This window comes from Phalacrocorax aristotelis, chromosome 6, assembly GCF_949628215.1.
Source record: "Phalacrocorax aristotelis chromosome 6, bGulAri2.1, whole genome shotgun sequence".
NCBI classification, from domain to species: domain Eukaryota; kingdom Metazoa; phylum Chordata; class Aves; order Suliformes; family Phalacrocoracidae; genus Phalacrocorax; species Phalacrocorax aristotelis.
Window position 1 is genome coordinate 9,343,364 of NC_134281.1, and position 22,811 is coordinate 9,366,174.

The following is a 22,811-nucleotide window of genomic DNA, read 5'->3' on the forward strand; positions in this document are numbered from 1 at the left end:
TCCTGGTGCTCCTTTAAACCTGGCCCTGGATGTATGATATCAGCATTCAAAAATGCTTAGCAGGACTCGGGCAGGGAGTGCGTTTTCTCCAGCGTGTAACCCCAGGAATGATACCAGGGATGTTGCTCCCTCCCGTGCTCTCAAAACCCTCTAGCTCCTTTTTTGAAATTTGTAGGCTATAAAAGAGCCAGCTGAAGTCTACCAAGCCTCATTTTGTGACAGCTTTCAAATAATCCTAATAACAAGTATAACTGAAGTGTTCCATAGCATGCAATTCTGTATTGCATCTTACTGAGCAACTTTGCATTCAGTTATACCGTCACTGCCATGCACTAAGAGGGCCCTGGAATCAGGACAGGAAAATAGCAGCACATTGTGTGGATATTGTGTTTTACGAAGCTGCTTTATACAGAAACTCAGATTTGAACATGTCAAACTATTTATTGAAAAGTGGAAATAAGCAGAGAATCTTTTACAGGTTAAAAAGAGTATTTGAGAACAAGCATCCATTCAGAAGTGAGTTGGTGTGTCTGTGCCTTTATAGTTTTTAGCAGAAGCTCTTTCCCGTAGGAAAACCAAGGTCTGTAAAATCGTGCAAAGCAGCAGGATTTCTGGGGTTTTATTTGACAGTTCCCAGCAAGTGCTGTGCACTTTGCTGAGCTGAATCTGCAGCAAAGGGAGAGAGGGCCCAGCATCCAGAGCCAACCTGATGGAGTACCCAGGGCCCCGATAAGAGCTCAGTCCTCTGCGTGCAGGTACGTCACTGGTCCTCCAGCTCAGGGATGCACGTATCCAGGACAGGCTTTACCTATCAGCTGAAAGGCAGCGTTTTCTGCACGTGTATAATGCGGTGCCCGAGGATTGGGGCTGAACTGTCTCAGAGAGGAAAGGAGCCACCCACTGAGGCTCTTGGCCTGAAAACCTGCAGGTTTAAGCATGGGGTGTCCCTGGTTTGAGGGTGTTGTGACTGAGAGAGAAGTTAGAGGTGCTGCCAGGACCGATGTTGGCGGGCTTTCTTCCCAGATCACCGTGAGCATCGGCCACCGCATCGCCCCCTGCACCCTGCTGTAGATAAATAGCTGTTCCCACGCAGCTCCCCCGCACAGTTTTCTCTGCTGCCCTCCATCCGGCCCTGACCAGCACGCAGCTCGAGGGGTTCACCCTCCTCAGAGCAAGTCTGGCAGCGCGTGGCTGGGCTTTGTTCAGAGGTGCTCAGCGCACAGGCTGGCGTAGGTGTTTGCTCACAGCAAACCCCAGCCTGCTGAGACCAGGGCGTCCCCGGCTGGAGGAGGAGGTGACCCAACATCGCAGTAGCTCTTTCAGTGAGATCCTCCCCAGGGGAGAAAGCTTAGAGAGTCATCAGCACGTCCTGCCTGTGGCCCATCACCTCTGCCAGAGATGTGGGTGTGTGGCTCTTAGCTAGGCAGAGACTTTGGCATCTGGCTAGCGGAGTAGACTGCCCTGACATACAGCTTGGGAACACCCGAATAAGTGCAAGACATTATATCCCCAGCAGCACCGTTGTTACTCCACCGGTGAAGGAGCAGTACCGTCTGCAGATCCCTTTCTGGCTGTGTACCTGTTGTGGGAAACCTTTGCTTGTGTAATGAGAGCACTTGGTTTGCCTGCAAAGCCACGGAGGGTCGGAGTTAAGCCTGCACCCACCGCGGCGCGCGGAGCTGCAGCTGCACAAAACGCGCATATAGGTGTTAACTGATTTTGTGCAGCGCTGAAAGCAGGGAGCGTTAGAGATTATGTTCTTGGGCATGTTTATTTGCTGGGGACGTTGGCCCCACTGGCACAAAATATGTGGATCCTCTTTTCCTCCCCAAAAAGGAATAAAATGATTTTGGGTTAAAAGCAATCTTAATCTGCAGCGAGGAGCATGCAGGATGAGTTGTGCCCCTTTGGCAAGCGGGGAATTGTGCAATCCCACTAGCACACGCAGAAAACGTATCCACAAGGAGTCCCGCGCCTCCCTCCCATTAACACCCGTGGCACCGTCCTGCCGAGCCCCATCGGGTCCAACTTCAAGCCAATTAAGGGTGAAGCGCCAGCCTGAGAGCACCCTGTTGCTGAGATCCCCAAACAGTGGGTGATCTCAGGTACCATATGTACTGCAAAAAGCGTGCGGCACGTCAATGCGCCTGGGTCTGCGTTTCAGCTTTCATTCTGAATTCTCTTCCCTGTTTGAAGGCAGAGCTCTTACGCGATTCAAAGTTTTTTTGTGGTTTATTTTTGGGAGGAGCGGGGGGGGGAAGATAATGTAATTCGGTGATGCCATTTGCATCCTAGACAGATGATGAGTTGCTCTGACTAGCAGCTTAACCCTATTAGGCAACGCTGGGACCGTGACTTTATTAAATAATAATACAAATTATTTTAATATCGAGCCCCTTTGACTTTGTAACTTCCTCATGTAGCTATGTTGTCAATGTGAATGAAATTTCGTAGTTAAGGAATATAAAACAGAGTAAAAGGCATCCAGAAATCACAGCATTGGGGTGGATGTTGGAGAAATACACTGTGTGTACATGCAGTGATAGCATTATAGTGATACAAAAAATCCCAGAAAAAAACAGTGCAGCCATTTATTTCAGTAATAGCTCAGTGAGACTGTGTCCTGAGACACTCCAGCCAGATTCACGAGGCTCTGATAGAATAAAGTCATAAATTTTATTTAAAAAATAAAAAACCTGGGGGTTTCAGGGGATTTTTATTAAATTGTTAGCACTTTACTAGATCTCTAGAATTTAATGTAGAGTTTAATAGAGAGGTTTAATTCAGAAAATGAGGGTCGTGTTGCCTCCTGTGAGGACTGCTTGCCCAGGCAGAGGCAGAGCCCTGCCAAGCACGGCTGACGGAGGATTTGCTTGTACGGGCAAGGGGCAAGCATAGAGTCTGGAGTTTGGCAAAGAGTTCACGTATCCCAAACACCTCTGATTTGTGCACTCTGTTTCGGAACATACCAAGCCAAAGACCCCACGGAGAAGTTAAATTAGCACACCGCAATCTGTTACCAAAACTTACATTTATTTTCTGAAACAGAAAATACTTTCAAAAGTGTGAGAATCTGGGAGGGAATTACCTTTCTAACAGAGCCCTCTTGGTGCTTTGCTGTTGTGTGTTCCGCAGAGCTACACCGAAAGACCTACTTTTGATGTCGACTTTTGCATATCTAACGAGAGTATACGCACTTAAAGAATTATGTGCAATAGAAAAGCTACCTAATAATCGGACGGTGTTATTATCCAGCGTGCGGCAGCATAGCAGGACAATAACTATTTATTTACTCTTTGCAGATAATGTTCTGTTATTTTCTAGTCTTTGGCAATAGCAAGAGAGCATCTGATATATACAATATTGGTGTGTATCCAATTGTTTGTGATCATCCCAAGTTTTGAAACATGGTTGTGAGAGAGGAATATAAGCTTAAGCTTGAAAGGCTAAAAAGCAGAAAGCCCCGCACGTAAATGCTATTATGCACTTAATGAGGCAGGGTTTAAAAAAAAATCAGCCACACAAGTTGGTTTTATCAAAGAAAATGTATAAATAACAACCAGTGATTCAAACTGCCTCACAAAGGGAGAAGCAGGGACGGGAAGCTAGCACTTCACTTGTGGCATTCAGATAATAGTATTTACTACACTAATCTTTTGGGCTTAGCAATTGACAATCAATATATTATTATCAACAAGCGTTAACGCAAACAAAAAGCTTCCATTTCTTTTTTAACCGTGTTCCCCTAAGTGCCTTAAATTTAATTAAAACCAGACAGCTCTCCCTCTAGTACAAATTAGAGTTAAAATCATATTAAATATTTGTTCTACAGGAAAACAAAAGTGTCAGCTTGTGCTACTGGGTTTGGCTGCTTTTTTTTTCTTCTTTTTTTTTTTTACACACAGAGGGGAGAAAAAAAATACCAGCTACTCAAAGTTAAAATAAAGTCTCTCTCCCTCCCTCCCTGTCTCCCAAGACTACTGTCTATAACATGTTGTTCCTTATAGAAAGTGGGATATGGTGGCATTTGCTTGATTAACTTGCTCGACAAAAGTGACAGCTGCTGTGGGTGCATGTAGCTAAGCTGCACAGCGCAGTTCCGCCTTTGTACATCTGTCAGCAAAAAAGGAGGAATAAAGAGTGAAAAGAGACAAATTGGTCCCAAAAGGCAATCCATTCAACTCAGGAGGTTTGCTCTATTCAAGCACTCGCTGGGAATCTCAAGTGCTAGGTAGCTTATTCAATTTCATTCATTCTTTAGAATGAGCCCACAAGTGTTTAATTTCTTATTCTGTTGAATAAAAAGGGGAGCTTTTTTTTTATTGGAAGCATTAATTGTAAGACTAGCTGATCAATGCCTGTGATATTAACTCATTGCTTATTTTCTGGTTAGCTGTGTGCTCTTAGATCCACAGCCGCTAAACTTCATTTCTGTAATGTGGACAATGTCACACCAATTTCTCTGCTTCCAGGCGTGCTCGGAGGTGCAATACGCGGTCCCCTGAGCCTTGGCCCCCACCAGGCTTGGAGAACGGGCCAAACCCTTGGCAGGTGTAAATCGAGAGAGTCACTGGGTTATTATCGATGCCACCCGTGGCTGTGGCTAGGACATGACTGAGCCAGATGCTCTTTGCCTGTGGGGCTGAGCCCCTGACCCCGCTACAGGTTTGGCCCTGTGCACTGGAGGAGGTTTTGTAGCTCAGAATGCTGACTTGCCTTTGGGTGGCTCTCCGGGTCCCCCAGTGAATGGCAGAGGAGGGGGAGCCCGTAAGCAGGGCACTGTGGAGTGATACCCGGCACAGAGGATGGTTTTTGTTGAGTAGTGGGAAAAAGAGCCGATGAACGCATGGGATGGGGATTGTTGCATGGGCAGGTCTCCTCTTGCCATCCAGAAAATGTATGCTTGCAGGGGAGAGATCTGCCTCTTCCTTCTTCATCGTGTGGCAGGTCTGTCCCCATCTCCTCATCAGCACTGGGGACCAGAGCTACATGTGTGCCTGAGGGACCGCAGCCCTTTGCCCGCCTCTGCTGTGCCACATCCTCCTCCAGGGCCACCACCATGTATCTTAGCTCAAGAGTTTCAGATGGACTTGTGTCACGAAGACCCTGTCACTGCTCCTTCCCCACCTTCCTGGCTGTGGGTCAGCCTGGGCGATGGCATGTCATCTTCTGCAGCAAACAAACCCCAGGTTTCCAAAACACAGCCTGAGAAATAGCCGGGACTCATCTCTGACAGCCCGGCCGAGACCTTGCTAGCGCTGGCTGGGAGCAGGGAAGGAGGCATGCTTTGCCCCATCACCACTGTCATCTGTATCCAGCATCCCAGCTGAGCTGGGCTTTGGAGGAGGCTCTCAAACTGGGATTGTGTATGCTACCGTGTATGTTCAGGCTTGCTGGGACCATCTCTTTTTTCTGAAAGAAAAGAGTAGGAAACTCTATTGGCCATGAGTCTCTCTGCTTCATGCTTACTGTCTTTACCAAGCTTTTGTAATTGCAATGAGTGCCTGGGATGAACAGCAAAAGCAACACTGAGGGAAGGTGGAGAGGAACACCTTGGTGGTCACAGAAGACCAGAAGGACAAGAGTTGTCCTTCCATGACTTCCATCGAGCGGCCTGGGCTTTGGGTTGCAGGCCTGCAGACAGCATCGTATGTACAAACCTGGCTGTGCGTGTGTACAGGGCACACCATGAGCGAACGCAGGAGCACAGTCCCTTGGGCAGGCAGACTTCACCAGAAGAGCTCCTGCTCCCATTCACCAAGCAAGTCTTCACGCAGTGCTGGCAGCTGTGTGCACAGAGCTGGTCCCTGGAAAGCACGGTCCTGAGCTGCTGTGGCTGCATCCCTACCTTCCCTGCCAAGAAGGCACCTGCTGAGGGAAGGCGGGTGCCGTGAATGCACGTGACAATGCCGAATACTGAATTTGATCTCAGACCTGCCCAGGACGGGGATGGACACAGCTCTGTCGGCTGTCACGTACTGTCAGCAGTTGTAAATCAGCACAGCCCCCTGTGCTTTCCACCAGCTGAGCTTCTGGCCCGTTGGACAGGGGCACAAACACCAGATACAAAGAGTTGGTAATTTTTTAATCCTTTTTTTTTCCCCCTGGCTGATCGAGTCTCTTTGAGAGAGGGCTGTTGCCTGAGAACAGGTTCACTTTTCCTTTGGGAAATAGGACTCATGCTCAGCACGTTCCTCTCTCCCTTCCCACCTATGTGGTCCTCTCACTCCGTGCTGGCCGGCTCAGGGATGCTGTGGAGGCAGCCACCCAACATCCAGTCCCTCACCTTTGAAACACCTTGAATTCAAGGGTTCATTTCAAAGCTTCCTTTCAGCATTTCAAAACAATTCCATGTCCCGGACAAAGAGAAGGAGCCAGCCGGCGTTCAGAGCCTCCTTGTGCAGTGTGTGTCACAGTTTTAAATAGATTTGCCCTGCTTGGATTGGTTCTGGTTGGAAAGCGAGTACCGAAATGAGAGGTCATAGGGGAGAGTTACTATGGTAATTGAGTAGTATCACCAGTAGTTTTGCTCTTATGAGCATTAAAGCACATAATAATAGACAAACAACAGTGGTTAAAGCAAGCAGGTAGGATTACTATGTTCTTTTGTCAGAAGTATATAATGTCTTGTAGTCAGTTTTAAAGACTTCTCAACCCCCAAATCCACCCAGCAGTCACCTGCTGAGTAATTTTGTGTGCCTAATCTCTAGCCCTTAACTACAAGCTTTCTGCTAATTTGAGGCAAATGGGTATTTTTGACACTAAATAGGGCAGTAAAGAATCCCTGACCTAGAAAAACTCCATTCCAAGGCACTGGGAGCAGAAAAATATTCTTTCAGCATCCTTGTGAGACCTTTGGAATGACATAAAATAGCTTTGACTAAACTGTGCTGCAGCCTTCGATTAATGGTTTGCAGAAACTTGCTGAACATCCCTACTACAACTTCCCCCATAAAACTTGTCACTTCACATTGCCATCAGCCACCACAACAATAATCATTTCATGCCTATTGCTAATTGCAAGCACAGCTGAGGCTCAGCGGGGTGCTCTTGCACAGTCCCAGGCCTTTATACCAGCCTCAATCTGTTGTATGGCACTTGTTCACACACAAAAAAACTACCAGTAAAGGCAGAAAGAGGCAGAGTCACAGGTTCCTTGTAATCCCTCTGCTACCCTGCTGACAACCCAGCCCTATAAGCATTCCTGGTTTTGTCCCACTCTTTACAAAAGCTGAAGTGACCTTAAGCTACTAGTATGTAAGCTTTTGAATGAAGAATACAGCTCCTTCAGGTGCCTTAAGAAGCAGTGTTGCATCTGGCTTACGAGATTCTGTTTGCAGCACCCCTGGGGTGAGCTGTGGCTTCCTGTAACATGTAAAATATGAGTGTGAACTCAAGGTTCATGGCAAGAACAGGAGGTCATGCTTCCATTCAGCTCACACCAAAGAAGACGGGAGTTTGCAGATGTTCCTGGGTATGTGTAATGACACCACCTCCCGGAAAGCACAGGAACCCAGCACAGGGCGCTTTTTTTTATACAAAATGTGCCACACTCAGTGTGTTACTTGCAGATTTATTCATATCAATTTTTACAATTTATGTATTCAGAGACAAACTCGCTATTTCATCAACTTATTGATCATGGTTTTGCATTAAAAAAACAAAAAACCCCAGGCGGGGGGAACAAGGAAGCTTCTTGCTCGAGCTGGTCGGGGTGTTGCATGGACAGCCGTGGAAGCCCAGCCCTTGGCATGCTTCAGCTTCTCTAGTGCCTGTCCAGGAGCATCCCAGCCAGCCCACGGCCCACCTCATCTACCCAGGCTAGCACCTAGCAATGAGGGTCACTGTGAAAGTCGGAAGGGGAACAGGAGACTAACCTGAAAGAGCGATTAAATTCCCAACTGTGCAAATACTGTATCTATTTGCTGTTACTGGGCTCTGACAGCATCTAAAGAGCGTCTGTTTGCACTTCTTCTGCTGATAGGGAGGTCACGCCGCGCAGCAGGCAGCAGGGGCTGTGACACACCTCCACGGGAGACCTGGTCCCTTTCCCACTGATGTCCTGGTGGATATGTGGCATCCGTCACGTGTGCCCTGGGATGCACCCTTCGCAGCCATCCCTCACCCGTGTCCCCAGACTAAGTGCAAATCGTCCTCTGAGTGGTGGACAGGGATGCCAGCTAGCATCAGTAATGTGCATGTGCAGCAGCGAGATATGTGGGGTTGGAGTCCATGGGCCTGGGAACATTGGTGAGGGCTACTTGTTCTTTACAACCAGGTGTGAGGAGTTTTGGGAAAATATATTTCTACTAGTTACTTCGGTGTGCCCATGGTGTGCCTGAAGTGTGTTGCAGCCCCACGGTAAGGCCCCAAAGTTGAGCATTTGGGCTGTGCCCTCTGCACCTTGTGTATGGGGACAAGCCACAGGGCTGGAGCCCCCAAGGAACCCCGCACCTCTGGCCCATGCCCCGCTGCCCCGCGGGGAATGGCAGACCTGCACGGGGGGAGCGAGGCAGCCAGTGTCCCGACAGGACCACGCTGCGCTCTTTTGTCTGAAATCATCACATTTCCGTTGCGGAGCATTTGGCTTTGTTGTTGTTTTTTTTTAATAATATAATCATATGCAAATGTTATCTTCTTTGGTAGGTTAGTCATGAATCAGAGGGCTTGTGCGTCTTATAGCACATCAACACTAGTGATAGCTAAAGGGAACATTTAATTTATGGGCTAACTTATTTTTATGAATATGCAGGGCTTAAATTCAGCAGTTGGTCTGTGCTCTATGAAGTGATGTGACGGTTTTGTGTATCAAGATCAATGAATTAGACTTTGTCTTTTTCTCATAAAGCAGAAAGTCTGTGGAGTAACTTAGCTTTGAGAAAGAGAGCTCCTTTCATGCAGCCGAGCAATACGCCTGGGTGAGCCCTTGTCAGCCAGTGCTCAAGAGGAGAGGGGGTATGATTCGGATTCGGCTCAGAGGAGATTGCGTCTCCCCTGGATCCAGCATGTTGGAGTGCTTACCAGAAACAGAAGAATATTTCATTTTGCTTAATCTGAAAGTCTCAGAGCAGCAAAGTCGCCTTGCTGATAACCTCCGGGCAGAGGTTATCATTTCTCTTTTGGATCTGTACAGCCGTATAGGTGTGCGTGGCACAGTACAAACAGAAACGGCAGGACCTGCCCCCGCTGGGCACTTCTCATCTCATTTAGAGGTGACATAAACACCCAGCAGATCCTTTGTGGAAGACAAGAGGCAGCAGTGGAAGGGAGAGGGCGTGCGTATGTATCATACCATTGCTTCGTTCCTCTGTGGGTTTCATTTAAAGAGGTGGTAGAAGGAGGCATTTGGGCGACCTGAGCATCCATGTGCCAGCACAGCCCTGGGTCACAGCTAACGTCACCTGAGAGCATGACTCATTTAAGCATGCTGAGTGCAGAAATGTAGCATTATAAACATTAATGATTTCTCTGTTTTGCCCATGTGGGCCCCCAACATTACAAGGGAGCCCAGGCAGATCCCCCAGTGGCAGCAGTTGCTTTGTGCCACCCCCCTCCCACAGCTGGCTGATGTCTGTCCTGGGTCATTGTCCCAGCACCCACAGGCACCTGGGGCTCTCAGGGGATAGCCAGGGATGCTCTGGCCTCTCAGACTAGTCTGAGGGATCAGAAGGTGTAAAGACCCACCAGACCTTCATGTCTACTATGCTGGTGAGGCCTGCACCAGCTAACCAGGGTGCTTCAGTCACAGTTCAACCCTAGCCTGATGTCAGGACCCCAAGTGGCAGCTAACAGTATCTGAGCTTGGCTTCTGTTATGGCAAGAGCTCCTGCTTGCCTGTCGCAATTAGTTTCATTCAAGCTTTTAGCTCTTGCCAGGTCTCCATCCTGGAGATGAAGGGCCAGCAGGCCACAAGTTGCACAAGGTGTAAGCATGGAACAAGAGATGACCAAGTGCCATTTCTATGGTGGTGCTTCCATCCCTTTATTTCTGCCATTTTATTAAGAGGTGGCACAGAAATAGAAGTACATCTTCACTGAAGTGGGGGCAAAAAAACCCTTCCCCTTGCAGCGTGACTAGAGTCTGCTGTCTGCTCCTGGTGGAGGGAAGCAACTCCCAGATGCATTACTGCATGACTTGATAATGTGTGTTGAGTCCTCATTTTTGTGATGCTGGGCTGGTTTAGCTTGGACTCGTTTGCTTTGGTGAGCCTTGTGCCAGCTTGTGGGTGCTCCAGGACAGCCGTGTCTGCAGGCCCCAATGCTGCCAGCTAAGCCCTACTCAGTCACAGCTTACAGGGTCGGAGCCGCACGTCCAGCAGCGCCATCCACACTCTGCTCGCAGGCAGGCGCTGGCCGCTCAGCCAGTGTTGATGGGTGAAGGGTAACAAGTCACCGGCCTCGGTTTTGCAATTACAGATTATTCAGCTGTCTCCACTCACCTGCTGCGCTGGCAGCTTCAGAAACTAGAGGGAAGAGGGCACATTTCTGCATCAGAGACCCCCACCCAAAGGTGCAGGGAAGGAAGGTAAAAATGCCTGCATTAGACCAATGCAAGGTTTTAGGCGAGTTGGGAGGGAGCTGCATTTCAAACTAACCTGGATGGCGCTCGATCAGGATTTTTATAAACTGGTCTGGTGGGTTTTTTAACTGGTTCTAGAGTAATTGCAGCTGATCTGCAGTACGGGTTTTAATCTGTGCACGTGTGTGTATAAGAGATTGCAAGAGAAGGGTGCGACTGTGCATACAGAGGCGTGATAGGTTTCTGTATGCAGACCACTTTGTAATCAACCGTTGTGCTGAGCGCCGTGGAGAGGTTGTTGTGATCCCCCCCACCACCACAGCCCCTGCTTCTCCTTCTCTCGAGGGCTCGCTGCTCGTCTGTGTGGCGTCAGACGTGCAATGCCAGCCCTGCGTGAGCAGGGCACTGATCCACAGCCCACCAGAGACTTCCTGCACTGCAGGGCTGGCAGGCTGCTGCTACACAGCTGCAAGCCTTTTTCACAGACAAGCAGCAAAATTTCAGCCCCCGGAGGGGCTCTGTGAGTTCAGCAGCTTGAAACAGGCTCATTTGTTTGCTGCTTTTCCATCTTTCATAATTGTGAGGGTGAAACCAAAGCATTTCCCATGCAGCCTGGGCAGACGTCTGTAGGTGCTTCCACCAGCATCCTCACCCGCAGCCAAACCTTGCCCTGCACGAGCCTCCCCTCCACTCGCCTTCAGGGAACCAGATTTGCCTCGTGGCTGGTTATGTGTGAATTTCAAGACGGTAAGTAGCTTGAGTGTGGTTCTGACACACTTAAAGGCAGGACTGTGCTCTCATGGGGCAGGGGAAACGGGTTAAAAAATGGATCGGGCCAACCACGCACCGGTGCTGGCAAGCCCCGTCAATGGCAAAATCAGATTACAAGAATCTTGCGGTGTTGCTGGTGGCCGTTACCCCTCCTAATAAGTTTGTTGTTGTTATTATTAAAATTAAATGCTCATGCACGGAAAGTCTGTGTGTAGAAAAAGGTGCCTGTCTCCCCCTCCAAGTCTGTCGTATCCCACCAGCAGTCTGGCTAGCGGGAAAGGTCGGTGCTGACTGTACGCCGGGTGCCGCCTGTGTTAGTCAGGGCACAGCACGCAGCCCTGACGTGGTTGCTGGAGAAGTCCTGTCTCTCTTGCAGCAATGGTACACCAGCTCGATGAATGTTGTCTGCACCTGGCTGACAGACCGCATGGACCTGCAGCTTCACATTTATCAACTGAAAACTCTCATTAGGATAGTAAAGGTAATCATCTGATGTGTTTTTACTACTGTCTTGCTGTTGGATGGAGCGTGTGTGTATGCCTGCATGCGTGCGGCATGGTCTTTTAGGCAAACTGTCGCTGGCAAATACATTAAGCCGTTCATTAAAATTCTTAAAAATCAAGATACTTGTGTGTATGGCGTGTAGCAAAGGATAAACAGGGACTTGAAATGCATATAGATGCACAATACAGGTGTGCAAATAAGAACAAAGTAACTGCACAAAAAAAAAAGGAAACTCTATTGCTCTGCAACCCCACCTCTACAGTAAGCGCACCAAAATTAGCCTTTTTACGGACAAACGTGTTGATCGCACCGATGAACTCTAGTGTTAAAATGGGTTAAATCAAACCAAAAGTTTTTAACACTGTTTTACTAGAAACATTTAAGTCCAGCTACAGCTTGTGATTATCATCAGAATGCAAATGAGGATTGTTCTCATAGTTAATTGAAGTTGTTTCTTTTACAATGAACTCTAAGAGATCACAAAGGTGAGATAACATACCCTGAAAGTAACATTCTTTCCCTTGAGTGCACGTGTATGTGTGTATGTGTGTGTGCGTGCCTTGGACTAATGATAATTATTTCAGTGTGAAATCGCAGTGGTTTACATGAAATAATAAGATCACAGAAGGGGGTAAATATATTTTTGATCATTTTAGGTTCTATCTAATGCTTTTTGGTCTAGTATTTTATAATGTTTATGGTCTTGTGTGCAGTGAACACATTGAAGGCATGAATAAATTAAAACTGAAATGTATTAAATGTGCTTTTCATAACTGAAAACAACAGGCACAGACAAATTATTTCTACTTGTCAGCTAGCTGAGGAAAGCTTTCTTCCTTGTGCTTTATTTATACCAATAGTACATTCAGAAGCAGCTACAACAAATCCAAAGACTTTCTGAAATAGCGGAACAGTAAATACACACAGAGCACAGAGCAGAATTAAAGGCCAGAGTTTTATCTCACAGAGGCGAGAAGTTTTTAAACATAAATTCAAATGAGAGATATTAATCCTAATTACAAGGGAAATGTAACTAACTATGGAAATACAACCCCCATTTCAGAATCAGGTGAAGAAAGAGATTTAAGAAACACATGCCATGTACTTATGTTTGTACATCAACAGTCTTCCCCAGTATGCTGGACTTAGTTTATTTAATCCCAATACTGTAGGTAGGATTATTTAATACGGAGCATTCTGGGAAGGTGTAATCACATCTGCGGTTATGGGCGATAAGCGGTCTGCTGCATGAAGAAAAATAACTGACGTTCCAAGCATCTGAATGCATCCAAAAGCAAAGGAAGTCAGTTGGAGCAGAGCCCTTATCTATTGCTTCGATGTCTTGTTAGACCCCAGTCTACCACATGTAAAGCTCCCCTGAGCAGCCCCCAGTACACCCCTGCTTTGAAGCCTTCATGCAGCCGCACAGCCCAGCCACCCTGCGGGCCCTGCAAAGGCAGGGCTGGAGCCGCAGGGCGCTGGTTTCTTGCTCAAGGCACCCTCGAGGGACCTCTGCCCTGGCAAAGCAGTGCCTGGCAGAGACAGCCTCCGACCCCCCAGCCTCTGCACTGCCCCGGGGTGATGCAAAACATCCCCAGGGTGGGGATTTCCCTGGTGTCCCAGTTCTTCCCTTAGTGTTCCCAAACTCCAGGCTTGGGGGTACAGGGTGACTGCTGTGGTGCCGCGGGGGAGCCAGTGTCGGCCCTGACCTCTGTGCTGTCTCCTCCTTCCTCTGTGCCTCTCCCCGCTTTAGAAAACGTACCGGGATTTCCGATTGCAAGGTGTGCTAGACTCCACCTTAAACAGCAAAACCTACGAGACCATCCGGAACCGGCTGACGGTAGAGGAGGCCACGGCGTCGGTCAGCGAAGGCGGAGGGCTCCAGGGGATCACCATGAAGGACAGCGATGAGGAAGATGAAGAGGACGACTAGGGAAGCTGGCCCGGAGGACCGGCTGGGGGTCGCCTGGTATCCGTGCATGTACCTCGTCTGTAACTCAGTTAGCCACATTAGGAATTTTTATGTCAGCTCTAAATGCCCATGAGAAGTTTACCAATACAAATGCCATGTTAGCTGTGTGGTAATAAGATTAGCACCTCTCTTTTATTCATCGGTTTCCTAATTTCATATCTATATGTTCATAAGCAATATGGAGCACCATTGTTTAATACTGTTAATGGAAAAAACTACATAGAAAACATGCTAGGTGTGTCCCTGTTATAACTAAAGTTTAAACAATGCTTCATTAATGTACTGTATATACATTGATGGTAAATTGTTGTGAAGATGAGTGAATCGAGTCCTTTCATTTCTTTGTTTCTCTTCTGTGGATGCCAACTGCTTAAAATTAATAAAAAACCAGCTTCGTTTTTAAAAGAAGAATGAGGCAATTACAAATGATTTTTTTTTGTTCTCTCTGTTCGTTTAAAAACCAGAAAACAAACAAACCCAGACAGCCGTTTGAATCATTCTGCATCCTTTTTAATGTACCAGGCTCTTCCCTTCAATATGCAGTTAACTCCATAGAGGCTACATCCCAAAGGATTAGTCATTCTAATTGCCACACCAGATTAATCCTATCATTATGGATATATCATGCCACATTACAAGTCCAAAGCAGTTGTTTTATGTTGACGTTTGCTCCTCTAAATGTTACTTTTTTGTTTAAATTTCAAATAACTGTTTATGTACAAAGACAACTTTAATTACAATCTAAGACTATACAAATGTGTTTATAATAATATATTGAATATTTATTTCAGTAGATTGTAACCATAATTTACAATTCCTCTGTTTCACAATGGTTTTTATATATGTCATGTACATTGCATTTTGACCAGTAACTGCATGTCCATCAGTCCCCCCCTCCAGAGCTTTTACTTTCTGTGTAAAATAGTGATCCATCTTGCTTTTTTTTTTTGCCTTATACAAGCCGACAGTTGTAAAAGTGTGAGAACTGTGGCTTCTCAATAAATAACTATTCAGATGTCCTAAGAATAAATTATGGAGTCTTTTTATGTCTGCCTTAGAAAAAAAAAAATACAAGCTGAGATGTAAGAGCCCCCACCTCCCCGAATAAAGGCGTTTTCTTTTCTCATGGGTGTTTTCACAGTTTATTAATTAAGAAGGTGGCTTCCTGATTTGCTCCCAAAGGTCGGGGGGCACCAGACTCTCTGCTCACCAGGTACAAGGACATTCCTGCTGTCACCACTGCAGTTTCCACTGTTATCTGCTCTCTACGTCCTGTGATCAGTCTCTGGACGTCTAACTGATGGTCTGCTCTGGTACAGCCCTGTAGTTACATGGGAATCAGCCTTGCCTGACACTTGCCTTCCACCAAAAGGCCTCAGTTGGTATTTTAACCTCTCCAAAGGAGCCAGCTGCAGCAGCCTGCAGCGCACTTCCAAACACACGGCACGGGGCAGACACCTAGCTGAAATTAAAAAGCAGGCTGGTTTGATGGAAAGCATGTTAGGTTGGGAGTTTTCTAAGAGGTTTTGCGGTCGCTCCCTCCCATCAGCCCATTCAAACTGAAAATTACTCCTGTGACCCCAGGTTCCAGTCATTTGAGAGGGAAGCAGAAGAGCGGGTGCCCTCACCCCCAAGAACAACAACCTGTTGCCACCCTGGGGAATGAGGACGAATGTTCACCCCCCCACAAATAAAAGATGGGCAAATGTTGCAAAAAAAACATCCTGCCTGGAGGAACCTGCCTGACAAAATGAGCCATTAAACTAAACCATCTCCCAGTGCCCAAGAGCCATGAGACACTCTGTGGACATCTGGGAGGAGGAGGAGACTTCTGGGAACAGCCAGCGAAGGGGGTGTTGGCTCCCAGCTGGGGATGGGATATTTACAGACCCTGAAGCACATTCACCTGTAATGCTGGATTTTGGGTCCCCTCCCTCTGTGGCAGAGTTTACCACCTAGCCCTGGAGGTGCTCCGCAGCCCCATCTGGCTGGCCGTACACATTCAACACCCACCTACCCGTGGTGACCTGCATACACCCCCCCCTTGGAACAGGGACATGGGTAGGGTATTTACTTCAGGACTGGGTGGTAGGCATGCACATTTAGCACCAGTTACATGTTGATAAGCCACCTGATGCACTGGCATAGACAAGGTTTGAACCCTGACTGTAGCACAGCAGACCTGTTCTTCATTTTCGTCTTGCTCCATGATGCTGGTAGAGGGAAGGCTTGCCAGGAAAAGCCATCTCTGAGGACTTAGGCAGGAACGTGGCCCTGTGGCCACGGACACAGGAAGCTCTTCCCCCTTCTTACCCATCCTCCAGCTGTGCAAATACTTGGCCGTAAATCCCCAGAGGAACTGAGGTAGCAATGGCATGTTTAGGCCATACCGAGTCCACCAAAACTAGTTCAGGTGCCTCTGCAGGTCTGTCACTGGGGCACATACAAAAACCGTCTACATCCTGACAAACTGCAAGCACCACCTGGTCCCCTCTTTCTAGGTGGGTGAGATCCACTTGAGACCCATACACATACTGATGCATACTGTGCTCAGGCCCACTTCATCCTCTCCTTCATCTCTCCCAAACATTTACATGAAGGGCAATAGCTCCAAGAGGAGGCACTGTGGAAAACCTTACCTGCGTGGTTACCAGGCTGGTAGCAAAGAGCACTGGGGGAGATCCAAATTTGTAGCTCTGCTCCCAGTCAGGCAGAGCAGAGCTGAAGAAACAGCTTGATTCTGCTCTGGAACTGGCTCCTTTTTTTTTTTTTTTTCCTTTAACATGAAATATTTATTGGGTAAAAACACAGCCCACTTCCACCTGCCACCTTTCAAAATAGTGAGCCCTGCTCAGTTTTTTGAATGAAGAGTGTGGGCGCAGCCTTCAGGAGATGATCCTTGGCTGCACATCACTAACGCACATAGGTGCCTCCCTGAAACAGCAGTTATGGGCACCCTTGTCTGAGTTTGTCTGTCATTAGTGATGACCCTATAGCCTGTGACAGCTTTTTGCATGCCCTCAAACCCCAGCAAAGCACCTCAGAGACCCTGTTAACAACCATGAGGATATGTCAGGCTTGACCACACATTCAAAACAATGAAGCTTTAGCCAGCTTACTACTTTTAAGGAGCTTGGACACAAATGACGAGCTTTAAGGTTCATACTTTAGGGTAAGAGGGGAGAAGAGCTCACATACAAGCAATGCTGCAAAGCAGGATTTAACCTCCCACTCCACAGCCTGCAGCCTGTGGTTGAGCAAAGGGGTTTGTTGCACCCTGATCCCCACTGCCTTTAACCCTGCAGATGGTTAAGTGGGTGCTGGCAGCCTGACCCTCTCCTGTATGGGTGCTGCACCATGGTACCAGGAGCGAGAAGTGCTGGCTTGGGTTAGTCCTGCACCAATGTCGAACCAAAATGGTTTGGTTTTGTCTGAAAAACATCAGCCTGGGTGTAAAGCCCGCCTGGCCACAGACTACGCTTTGGCCAGGACTCAGGCTCCCACAGAGCAAAGCTACGTCTTGGGCAGCATCTAAAAGGCCCTGCTGATGGATGGGAGCACTCTGGCAAACCCAGCCGATGCATGCAAAGGTCTGCTGCTGGTTTCGCTTCAGCCCATTGCTGCGATGGAACGAGCTCCAACAGTCAAAGGACTTTCTGCCAGTACAACTGCACCTAGATTAAGAATCTGCCAGTACAGTTATGTCAATCAGTTTCGGGGAAAAAGGAAACTTTCATTCTTCTGCCAGCAAAATTTCAAATGATAGATCAGGCCAAAACTTCTCTCATATTTACAGGGAAGTCCAGCGAAAATATCCTTTTTTTGACAGACTTACTTAAAGCATGTGGCATGGAGACTGAAAATGCTATCAACTATTTGACTGACAAGTGTCAGCAGCTGTTCATCCAATTTGTTTTATATTTCAGCAACTAACAGATTCTTTCCCCTCTGCTGTAATGCATGTCTCCTGGCCCACAGGCATCTTAGAAATTGCTTTTCTGCCTCTCTAGTGACCAAAACGTCAAAAATATTAGAAGACAATTTGTGTTCAGAAGCATAAACAGGCATGCAGCAAAGCAAAGATGATTTTGTCAATGTTTAGGTTGTGTTCTTTTCAAAAAAAGTCACAGCAAACCTAAGGCAAAAATTACTTCTCTAAGCTTAAAAAGAAAAAGCAAAGTGCCCTATAAATCAGCCTAGGTTAAACTATCAACTACCAAGGGAAAAAGCACTCATCTAATGGCCAACCAAACTGCAGCTGAGCCATACTTCAACTTCTGCACTTTGTGAAGTTCCCAGCTCTGCACTACCACCACCGTCACCAACGCTTGTTCAAAAAGCCGCTCCGTGGTGTCACGATCCAACAGAGCCACTGCTGCATCAAGCCCAGTCCAGCTGGGAGAGTCCCTTAAGCCATTCACAAAACCAGCCTTCTTCATCTTAGGTCTAGCAATGCTTTCAGAAACTCTTTGACCCCTGATTGCATATAACTTACAATTACAGCAGTTGCCACCCGTTCTGAACATGTCAGACTAAAACGCCTGCGTGACACCCCTCTCCAGTGAGCCATGTTCAGCTGTATTTCCTTTATTCAAGCACGTTTAGGTTCTTGAGCTAAACCTGAAGAGATATTTTTCCTCAGCCTTTCTAAAAGATGCATATTCCATTTCAAGTTGTAAATCTACATTTGTTGTAACTATGCAAAATATGGGAGAAAAAAAGTGCAGAGATTATATGCAATCTGCCAGCAGAGTTGTGTGCCATGAGGAAAATGCCTCACAGGTCAAAACAAAGAAAAACACTGAGCAACAAATTAGTTGCAGGCAGTAGCTAATATGGAGATCAAAAGATTAAAATCAACATGCAACAATGAAATCACTGGAATAATAGGAGCACTTAAGAAGATTAAGTCAATAACAGAGTCCAGTAGTACAAAAATAAGATTTTGATTATACTGTAAAATTTGATATTGGGAGAGCAAAAGCAATTACAACCACGACATGCTTCGCTCTCCCCGCCTTAGACCATCTTGGCTCATTTCCTATGCAAGGAATACAGTTGTTGAAATAAACAGAAATGTTATGACTCAAGTGCTCGATTCAAAAACAAACCAGGTGGTCAGATCAGACTGGGGACTGACAAGACGGGGTCTGTAAAATGAGGACTTGTTGCAGATCCTGGAGGATACGACAGCTGGGGGGAACAAAGGCCACGCCGTTTAGGACCGCTTTCGGCAGAGAGCCCTCCACAAGCAGCTGATCTTGGGGGGCTGTCCCAGGCTGTCAGCTGGAGAGGAGAGGCACGCGCTGGAAGATACGAAGGCAGAGGGAAATAGCTCAAAGGCTTGAAGTGAATGTGGTGGAAAACTCTGATAACAGGGAAGGGTTTTTTTCTATCCAGCTAAACCAGCAAAGATTGCAGGTTTGGTTTGTACATCAGAGGCAGAACACACAGCAGACTCCAAGCCCATCTGGACCCTCATGTAATGGACAGGAACATGGCCCATAGCCATGTTCCCCAGTGCTGGGGGTCACCTGGCGGCAGGGCCCAATGGGGATGGGAAGGACAACCTGCTGACGGGCAGCTAATGCTCACAACAGCTATACCCCTGGTCAACCCAGGTGTGTAAGCAGTCCCTCCGACACACACTGGCCATGGCTGTGGGACACCAGTCTCATCCATGGACTGCGGGGCCAAAGGCCTATAGGCCTGGTGGGGGCTTCCTCACCCGAGAAGTCTCAGAGCCCTTGGTGGATTCTGCAATGCTCTGTGTTTCATGAGGAAGAGCCTAAGCAGCTCCACTGCTCCCCAGAGCTGATGACTCGCCTGGGCTTTTCTCTAAATTGGTTTTTCAGCATAACCAACTTCAGCCCCACCCCCTCCCCCACCCCAAAATCACAAGCTAGTCTCATAATTAAATCAAATAAATAAATTATCAGCTATTTTTACAGAATTTGTGGGTGTTCTTGAACATTCAGGGAATACTTGGGTCGTGCATATAAGATTTTTCCTGCAATAACAAGGTCTGGATTTTCAGTTTGGGCTCGGATTGTTCAGGGGATTTTTACTGGTTCTGCTAGATCACATCTTCTGGGGTGAAACTGGCACTTTTCTTGCACCCAAGTGGCAAAGCAGCAGTTTCACCAGTCAGCCTGGGGGTCCTGCCAGGCTCTCTCCAACTCAGCCACCACCACCACGGACAAGGATGCCGCAGCCCAGTGGGTCCTGTGTGGCCTGGAGGAAGGGGGTAACGTGCTGCCGTCCGCTGTCGCCTTGGGACGTCACAGCCCGTGGAGTCCTGCTCTGCAGCGCATGAAGACATCTGGGACAACGGTTCAAACAAGGGCAAATACCAACAACATAACGTGGCATAGCCAAAAAAGCTGGTCAACACTGAGTGAGGAGTGAGTTGCAAAAAGACGGTGGAAAGACTGGCTTTGGAAAGCTTCTTACTCTATTTAATCTTTTTTTCAATAGCAAAAGCAAGTAATTTTAAAAATGAGATGTTTTTCTATCTCATTAAGGGGAGAATAATTCAAAACATGTGGAGTTTGTCCCACTTATTTTTTTGGCCATCCTTCTTTCAAGCAGAAAAGGAAGAATAGGAACACAAAACTGAACTGGGCTTCTACCCATTTTCACTGCTTTTTGCTCCTTTTTTATGAAACGTTTTCAGTAGGAAAGTGAGAACAAGGCCATCCCCCCATTATATTCTCCTTCTCTACTTCCTCCCACCTTTTCTCCTAAATAGAAAATAAGGGGGAAAAAACCCACAAAACCAGAAAAATTTAAAAGCTCCCACCCTTTCAAAACAAAAAGGTACAATATTTCAAAACATTAGGAAGGGACAGCTTCCAGTCTCAGCCTTCAGAAATGAAATGCAGCATTGCTCCATTACTGCAACGTGAAGAATGACTTTCCGACAATGAGGATGGAGAACAGCAGCTCACCCCTTCAACAATTTCTTGCTTGCCTTCCTGGCTGGGTTGGCTTCGGACATGATGTGGAGTCCACTGACTCCTTGATTGCCTCCTGGGCCAGACCAGTCTCGCACCAGGAACTAGACTTCACCCGTGATGTCTCACTCCACTCCTCACAGGCAGGCAGTGTTTTTGGGGCATAAAGCCTGGCTGGGATCGAGCTGTTAGTTACCATTCCTGTTGACAGGCAAACTAGAATAGGCTCTGGCTCACTTTCTCCGAGCTGCGGAAGGAGGAATGAGCCGAGAAAAGAGTTCATTCAATTGCTTCTGTTTGGCAGCTCTGCAGGACTCTCCGCATAGACAGAAAGAGATGTGGCAAGTAAAGAGTTGCCATTTTTAGAATTACATAAGCCAGTTTGATTGCCATCGAGGCACTCTGTGCAGCTCCTGCCACTGTGCCCCGCCGGTTGCTTTGCAGCAGGGCTAGATTTCAAACAGCTTTAGGAGCAGGTCAGATACTGGCTCTTAAAATTAGACTCAGGTTAAAAATGTCAAGGTTACCCCTGCCACAACTGACAAAGTCGACCAGCACAGCCAAGCAAGGACTCTGGGCCAGTAGCTTCTGAAATCCCACTAATGGGACTTGCTGTGGGACCCATGCAGTGCTCCAAAACCTACCTCCCCAGTAGTGTCTCATCACGGGGAAAAAAAAAAAACTAAATAAAAGAAATTAAAATTATCTGCCTATGTATACGCAGTGATGTGTACATGAGCAGGCTGAAAAAATGGTCTGGAGGGACTCAACACCTCTGCTCCAGGCAAGGTGGCCTGGCCATGCCCTGCCCCATGCACAGCCACAGCAGTCCCCGCTGGGTGACACAGCAGTGGGGTCACTTCACCGACCCTAAGGGCCCTGCAGGATGAGGGGGACTGCCCGTAGGGGCTGAGGCATTGGTACTGCTCCTGTTACATGAGACACTATAGTTTCAAAGGAGTAAGGGGAAGCAGTCAAATGGGTAACAACCCGCTCTTCACCCCAGCCACAAACTTTGCTATCCTGATTTCCCCATTCATTGCTTGCTAATTTGTCCAAAAAGTGTCTGTCTTTGACCTCTGCAAACCAAACACCTTGGGGCCATCCCCGGGCAGTGCTCTGAGGGTATAATTGCTGCCTTGTACCAAGCCAGACCCAAACCCAGAGCAGCAGGGCCAGGGCCCGGGCAGCCCCAGCCCAGCTCTCCTCCCAGCCGCACCAGAAGCTGCTTCCCCCCACCACCATCCCATCCCTGGCTCACAAAAGGCAGCCCCATCCTAATTGCCTGGGCTGGTGGCTTGCCTGCTTGTCCATCACCTTCTGGTACTAAAAAAATAAAAAGTATTTTTAAAAAGACATATAAAAAGCAAAGCAGCATAGAAATCAAAGCCACCATTTCAGAGAGATCGAAGCATAATGCTAATAACTTTCGGCAGCTTCCACTGTGGAGTTTAAGCAGCTGCCAAGTTGAATAACTAGGAGGATCCTAAGTTATCTTCCAGCGGAGCAGAAATGCTCCGCGCTGAGCAGCCGGGCCGGGCCTGCGGGACCCTGCGCCCCCCGCCCGACCGGGACCCACCCGTGGGAGCCCCTCGCCCCGTGGGACTGGTTGTCGGGGGGCAAAAGGGGAACCTCCGCCGGGTTTCGATGTCAGGGGACGGGGGGGGAGCGCTCGGGACCGGGGCTGCCGGGGGCGTAGGGGAGCGGGCGATGAGAGGAGGCGTTAGGCGAGCCCGCGAGTTCCCCGCGGGGACCGGCGCGGCCCGCCCGGCCCGCCCCGCGGTCGTTCTTCTGGGGGTGGCGGGGGGCAGCGGCGCAAAAATAACCGCAGGAGCGATCGCGTCTGCCTTGCGAGAGGCTTTGCGGCGGGCGCCTTCCAGAGAAAGACCCGCAAACCGTTTCCCCCCTCCGAACGCCGGGGGTGGGATGGAGGGGGAGGGGGGTGTGGATTAAAACCCCACGGGAGAACAGCTCCCACGGGCCAGGCAGAAAGCGGCGCCGAGGCGGGATCCCGCAGCCCGCCCGACGTGCAGCCGCTCCTGCCCCCCAAAGCCGGGCTGACCCCCTCGGTCCCCCAAAGCCCCGTAGAG

The 22,811-nt window shown here is 48.2% G+C and overlaps 1 protein-coding gene across 9 annotated transcripts in view; it reads left to right on the forward strand.

Annotated features, from left to right (window-relative positions):
- CADPS (calcium dependent secretion activator) overlaps positions 1-15,450 on the forward strand; it is a 225,979-nt gene extending 210,529 nt beyond the window's left edge. For all 9 annotated transcript variants that reach the window (XM_075095783.1, XM_075095787.1, XM_075095784.1 and 6 more), the window contains 2 exons: positions 11,666-11,770; positions 13,547-15,450. In XM_075095783.1, coding sequence (XP_074951884.1) covers positions 11,666-11,770; positions 13,547-13,726 — 285 coding nt within the window. In that variant the 3' untranslated portion in view covers positions 13,727-15,450. The remainder of the gene's footprint in view (positions 1-11,665; positions 11,771-13,546) is intronic.
- The last annotated feature ends 7,361 nt before the right edge of the window (positions 15,451-22,811 follow it).